The sequence below is a fragment of the Erigeron canadensis genome, chromosome 6, assembly GCF_010389155.1.
Source record: "Erigeron canadensis isolate Cc75 chromosome 6, C_canadensis_v1, whole genome shotgun sequence".
NCBI lineage: Eukaryota > Viridiplantae > Streptophyta > Magnoliopsida > Asterales > Asteraceae > Erigeron > Erigeron canadensis.
Window position 1 is genome coordinate 25,726,685 of NC_057766.1, and position 7,715 is coordinate 25,734,399.

At 29.5% G+C, this 7,715-nt stretch overlaps 1 protein-coding gene across 1 annotated transcript; it reads right to left on the minus strand.

Annotated features, from left to right (window-relative positions):
* Positions 1-462: 462 nt before the first annotated feature.
* Positions 463-7,257, minus strand: LOC122603029 (protein DETOXIFICATION 27-like). Its single transcript, XM_043775642.1, has 8 exons — positions 6,864-7,257; positions 4,250-4,791; positions 3,163-3,249; positions 1,901-1,957; positions 1,514-1,752; positions 1,064-1,182; positions 854-943; positions 463-761 (listed from the first exon to the last, which is right to left on the minus strand). The coding sequence occupies exons 1-8, from the start codon at positions 7,149-7,151 to the stop codon at positions 714-716; spliced, it is 1,470 nt and encodes a 489-aa protein (XP_043631577.1). The 5' UTR covers positions 7,152-7,257; the 3' UTR covers positions 463-713.
* Positions 7,258-7,715: the final 458 nt, after the last annotated feature.

Here is a 7,715-nt window from a genome sequence, read left to right on the forward strand (position 1 = left end):
GATTATGCCATTGATTGATTCATTGAAGCTCAACTTTCTTTGTAATTCCACAATTCAATCTCAACGAGTCAACTCTAAGGTAATATATTTTTAATGATGAAATTACTCTTTTCGATTTTAATAGTTAATTTTGATGTTCACATAGTGTTTGATAATATATATATGTTTGAATGAGTTAATTTTTGAAAATCATGTGGGTTTTTAATGTTGGAGTAAACTGAGTTTTTTCCTCAGTTGATTGTCGTTTTTGTTAAACAAGTTTTATTAATATAATGACAAATGATGTAGGCTAGCTACGAGGGGAGATGGAGAGTTATTAACAGCCGACTTTGAGGAGTCGAGTCTTGGAATAAATGTGGTTAATACTCCTGCCCGAAGAAAGTCAACATGAGTCGTGTGAAATTCATTTGAATAAATCACGAAAAATGTAGTTGTTGCTGTTTGTAATCATTGTGGTTCGAATTTTGTAGGAAATAGTGGCGCGCACGAGTATCTTGAATAACCATCTTAAAAGGAAACATAAAGAATTTGTAACAGTGTTGGATTCAAGTCTAAGTGCAAGTACTTACGAAAGAAAAAAACAGCAAGACCTTTCTACAATGGTGATCAAGCACAGCTATGCTATCCTTAGTTGACCATAAGTATTTTCGGATATATTCTCATACCATAAAAAGACCTTTCTCACTCGTTCTCTGATTTGATCAACTATCCCTTCAATGAACAGTCGCCCATTTCTTTACATGCGTACTTGCTCTTTGAGCCTAACAAATAGTAGCAACGAAAAAAAACGTTAAATCTTTTCTGCAGTTAAAATTCCTACAAACTTTGTAGATACCGAGTTTGAATAGCTTACCTCTTTCTCCCAATCGCAACGACTTGTAATGATAGCCAACACAACCGTCTGAATTGCAGTTCCTCCAAAAATCATGCCAGCCCAAATACCCTTGAAATTTTAACCGACGGAATTGTTAAATCTTTAGACTATATAGAATGATGGAAACTATTTAATTAACAAGTAAAAATTTGGAATTAATACGATGAGAATATAATACATAATGTGTACCATGACTCCAAGATTAAAAATCCATTCCATAGCAAATCCAATTGGGAGTCCTATTAAATAGTAACAGCCTAAGTTAATGTATGCCACATAAGATTGCCATCCAGATCCAACTGCAACACCTATATATCATAGATAAAAAAAAACAAATTAGTTAAGAGTTTTGTCATTTACAGCTGGCTGTCAGTATTAATTAACTTATGCATTAAAATTTGTATTTTGTTTTGTTAAAATTCAGAAGACGATTATTGACATATATATATAAGGTATTACTTTTTATTAATGTAATAATTTGTTAATGACAACTTTTAGGATGTCATTATCATTAACCACACACTTTTTCTTGGTTGTAACAAAATGATCTGTATGTTGTGATGCATAGATCGAAGACATAATTCTATGATTGGAAAAAGGTTTTTACAATTATAAATGTAAAAGTTAAGGGTGTTTTACCTGAAAGAACGGGTTGAACACTATTCAAAAGGATTGTAAAAGCCAAGAGAAGCGAAAGGTCGCTTACAACATCCAAGATAGGTTCACTATTAGTAAAAATTAACGCTATCTCCTTGTGGAATAATATTATAATGAGCCAGAAGAAGAGGCCTATCACTATAGATGTGGTAACTGAAACTATCGTCGCAAATCTAGCCCCTTTTCCGTTCCCTGCTCCTAACTCATTTGCAACCCTAACTCTGAATCAACATGATCATACAAGCATCAGATGTTAATAAGATTATAATTTGCAATTATATGCAACTTGTATGTCTTGCCATCCGTTAATTCGTGTTATATATAGTTAAAGATGAAGAAGATCGAGAATATGTAAATTTGTGTATATACCCGATTCCAGCACAAAATCCAAAAGGGATCATCATTTCGAGGCCTTGAATTGACATGCTACACAAAATTAAAAATATAATCTTTAGAGTCATTATATATAATCTTACATTATTATATTTTCTACTTATAAAAAAATCACCCTTCCTTTCAAATTCAATCATCTTTAGTATTGCTTTGTTTTATTTATTTTATACATCAAATTCTTTAAAATTATGTGATTTTCCTATTTGTTTTATATTTATGTAAAATTATAATCTCTAATTCTATTGAACTTTATTACTTGTGGGGTATTTACGTCCCCCGGGAGTTCTATTTTTGTATTTTAGGAGAAGAAGTAAGATAGTTTGTCATTATTTGTAAAGAGAATATGTGTCTAGAGAGCTCACAATGCCCTTTCCTACCACATATTAGCACTAGTCCTAGTCAACATCACATCAACGTAACGTCTAAAAATATCCCCTTACCACTAATCAACCACTAATCGTTTACATCCTCAACAAATTATTGCAAAAGCTTAATAAGAGACAACTCAAATTGACAAACTATTTATAATGTCTCATAAACCTAACTCATTTAAGATTATGACTATATTTTGGACTTGAATTCGGGATCTTTTGTAGTAAAAAGACCACCTCTATAATAAGCTAACGCCCAACCGTCATCCAACTCTCATTTTTAACAAATCCTCGATCTAGTGACACCTTAATTTCACCTTTTCAACCCGCCTTTACCATCATTTTTAAGGTATCAACCCTCACTCCAACACAGAGAGAAATATATGTGTCTATATATATTATGGGGTTGGATGTTACAAAATACGGAGTAAGTCTTAAAGTAAAATAAATAAGACAAGATCTTGACTCATAGATCATGGTTATATTGATGTACGAATATTTACGAAGCAATTGATGCATGATGATTTTCATGATGCACGTTGATTTTCATTAAATAGAAACCTATTGTTTTATTTGTTTTACTTTGGTAATTGTTTTATTTTTCCTAAAACCTATATATTATTATAAACATGCACAATAAAATAAACACACTCTTCATTTAGCGTGTGACTTCTCAACAGGTGATGAAACACTAAACCGTGTCAAGCCGCAAACCTCGATGGCGGTGTTACCGCTCGGTTTGGCTTAACCCGCGATGCCAACTTGCGTTTGATGCTATCCATTTAAGCTAATTTAGCGTACTTAAGTAAAAAAAGCTTAAAAAAAATTAGTAATGAAAAATGGAAAAGAAAAGTCATAGTGGATTACCATATGGACAAAGCATCGACTGCAATTTTTATGTTCTCCAAGTTTCCTGTCATAACTATCAATATTCTGTAGTACCATTCCTCCAAACTGCATTTCATTCATATGGTAAAAGAAACACAACCAAATAAATTATAATGTACACATAACATAAAGAAAATTAAGATAGAAAGAAGTGACATTGGACTTTAACATCAATTGCTAATATTTGATGTGCTGCATATATAAAAAAGTGCAAATCTTGAGTACAATACTTTTTAACCATACACAATAAATATATTTTTTTTAATGCATATTATTTAATTATGTAAAACATACATAGCTATGAATAACTAAATATTATTGTAACATATCACTGCCCAATAATCAAAAGACAAACATATGTCCTTGAGTGAATAAACTTTCTTAATTGAATTTTTTAGTCTAAAAACTAATTAAACTCGTTAGTAAATGCAAGCGGAAATAAACACAACAAAAAATGACATTTTTAGTTGGGGAAAATACCACATGTTTTTTTAATTTGGAAAACAACATTTCTATGTTTTCATGGAAAATGAAAAACAACATATTATAATAGTTAATGTGTTTTAAGGATTTTTAATCCGTTTTTTAGAGATTTAAAATCCATTCTATTTTAAAAAAAGTTAAAGATATTAAAAACATTTTTCTTTATTAAAGCTGATATCGTTAACAGTTTAATAATTATTGAAAACAGTATAAGTAGTGAACAATTAATTAAAATTAAGACTTTCAAATGATTATTGAAAACAGTATAAGTAGTGAACAATTAATTAAAATTAAGACTTTCAAATAAGGGGATGCATGGTTGTTTTGTGTGGAAATGGATATTTCCAACAATTTACAATGTGTAACTTAATTACAACTCATCGAGAGTCTATTGTTTTTATTAAATAGTATATATTTTTATTAACCACGGCCTAAAAGTTCAGGACGTGAATAAGTACTAACATATTAATTAGTGCGTGTTTCCTTATTTAAAGTGAAAGAAAATTTTTTAAAAACTTTGGATATGATAACAATTACTATATTAGGAAAAAAGTAACATATTAATTAGTACGTGTTTCCTTACCATAACATGACACCAGAAGAAGTCGAGAGTTTGACAAAGGCCCAAAGTCCAGAAAAGGCTTCCATCGAGAATCCAGTCCAAGTATCCGGGCAACCACCAAAAGCAGTATAAGCAAACAAACCGAGCGCAATCAACCACAACGAAATATTCAACGTCATAATCATCGCAATGAGTCCTAGTTGAAACCACGACACAACGAGCCAACTCATAATGGAATGAAAAATCAACGCCCCCAGGGTTACCCATGCAATAACGTACGTTTTAAGTTGACTTTGAAGAAACCTTTGTATAGGGAACTGAAAACATAGGCTAAAATGAAGTGGTATTAAGTTTATTGCCACTACGCCCGAAAGTTCTGATATGTCAGCGGGTTGTCCGAGTAGTTTTAGTACGGGTGAGGCGAATATGTATAAGGGCAAAATTAGGACGGAAGTTAGGAAAAGTACAATCCATGAACGTTGTAGATATACGCCTAACATTCGATAGTCTTTTGCTCCATATGCTTGTCCACACAACGTTTCTAACGCACTTGCCATCCCCAACTATATACACATATATATATCAATCATTTTTATCTTTTATCTTTATATATACTAAAATATAACTGACCTAATATCTTATTAACCAATCATAGGTTTTGATTTTATCAAATTGAAAATTGATGATGTCATTATTAATTTAATAATAAATCAAAAATCCTAATAATCATTATCCAAATATATTAGTATATTATTTTTATATTAATATTTGTTGAAAAAATCTCACTAATTTACACTTTTCTGTATTCCATCAATAATTTACACTTTTTACCCTCACTATATAGTTAATTTACAGTTTTCTGTATTTCATCAATAATTTACACTTTTTACCTCACTAAATACTTAATTTATAATTATTACAATTTGTAATTATCAACCCTCACTAAATAGTTAATTAATTATTACAATTTGTACTAAACTTGAGAATTTTGTTTTAGATTTCATCATTTAACTAATTGAAAAAAGTTCAACATTATATATATATATTTTTTTCTTCCATAAAATTTTTTCCTTTTAATATACCAAAAGGCAGTTGCTCTAAAAACTTATTGACTAATCATAACTCTCGATTATTTTTTAAAGTTTATTTTTGTTTTCAATTATAAATTTACACTTTTTAACCATAATTACAATATAATAGATAAAGAATAATAGCTAATACATATCCAAATAAAATAATAGATAACATATATTCGATTGAATAATAGCTATTATATATCATAATTATACGTTGTATCATATAAATATAAATTAAACTACTAAAAAATAAATAAATTTTAACTAAACTACTAAAAAATAAATAAATTTTAATGTAAATATATTAAGATTTTAAAAGTAATTGTACTATTATTCTTTTTTTTAAGTTTTTTTTTTCCATTAATTGTCATGATGACACATATACTAAAAATAAAAAATGTAAAAATGTAATCTTTATTGGAAAAACAAATAACATTGTCATATTTTAATTGATATATTTAGAATATGTTTCATCTACAAATAAGATATAATTTTTGAAAGTGTAAAATAAGAATGTCATATTACCTCATGTATCAATAAATCAAATAAAATGATAGTGACCTATTGTGATTTTTTGATATTCAAATATCGCTAAGTATGTAACAATTCATAACTTGAATGGACGTTTGATGATTTTGTAATATTCAAATATCGTTATGTATGTCACAGTAAACAATTTTGATAAACGTATTTTAAAAAATATTTCACTATAAAACTCAAAGTCTTATCATATAGATTAATTTTTATACTAAAAATTGTAAACTAAATTTTAAATCATACTAAACTAGCATCTAATATTGATAAAATTGTATGCTCGTGTATTCGTGACAAACCTAAATCTAGTATATAAAGTTATTTTAAGAAACAAAAAATTGCATGAACTTTTAAAAACTCTTTAAATTGAAATTATTCACTATATAATTGCCTAAACATATTCATATAACTATATAATTGCTTATAAATATTCATGATTATTTATCTATATTTGATTAACAATTATCTCATGAAAACATTTATTTACAAAATAATTACATACTTAACTTGTATAAATATGCTAATTATAGTCTTATACAAATATGATCATAAAATATATGTTTTCACAGAGATAATAATTTATATATATTTCTTAACACCTAAATAACTCAAATTGTTTTTTTGAGTATCGAACTCCCACGCTTCGAAAAAGCTAGAATTCAATGAAATAAAACAAAAACAACTCATCTATCATTATTGTTGCTTTAAATTTCCTAAAAATAATATATGACGGTAGGCGTACATTTTTGTTGACCAATAATGTGAATGTACTGTTTACGTGAATTTAGTTTAAATAATAATTTGAAACTTTCGTACGTATAATTAAGTAGAAAATTTTCAAGGTGTTAGTTGTAAATTAACATTGGCCTTTGCCAAATCAACCCTAGTGGCTTGAGTTTTTTAATTAACTGGCCGGGAGAAGTCATTTAAAAATCATTATTAGAAAACAGCTAGTGTTGGTACATGGTTATATATTTCCAGTACGTAGTTATTGCGAAATCGAACTTAGGAAAAAGAATATATACCACGAGGCCCAAGTCGAACCCAAGGATGAGACTGGTGGCAATGGAGGTGGCTGCAAATTCAAGATCGCCAAGATGGCCAGCAAGAGCTTGAGTGATGACAAGCGTGGAATACATAGCTATTCGGCTGAAGATGGCTGGGCCGACTATGTGCCATAGTTTCTTTGATTCTACCAAATATCGCTTATGAAGTGGTTCATCGAGTTCATGCTGGTGTGTGGAAGATGTAGTGTCCAACAAAGGTAAAAGTGCTGGTTCCTCAACTCGACCACCAGTACCATTGGTCGCCATTGTTTAATTACTCTCTATTTTTTACAGTATATATCTTTCCCTCTTCTTTGTTTCAAGTATTGCTCTTTAATTTCGTACGTACGTGAGAGGATTGTTTAGAGGAAGAAAGAGTCCGTCTAATTAATATATAATGAACACGAGGATTTCAATCATATCTAAGTATATTATTGCTCTCAACTACTTACAGGCTCTCTTGACTTTAGGCATTGATGGTATGGAAACTTACTACCAAAATGGGTTGGATCAATTAGTTGGAGTCTTTGTCTCTAGATGCAGAGGTTAAGGATTTAATTCTTATGCCCAGCATGGCTTGACGTCTTTTTCTATCTTTAGTAAAAAAATTGAAAACAGTCTCTCTATTTTTGGTAAAGGTAAGGTTGTCTACATTTCAACCTACCCCATACACCGTCGAAGATGGTATTGGAACCGAAACCCTATAGAAGACGACATTGAGGGTTACTAATTGAAGATAATTTTATTTAGAGACTCAAGATAATTTTGTGTTCAAAGATTTGTAAGTAACGACCGGTACTTGTGATCTTAAAATAAATAAGATTTATGAAA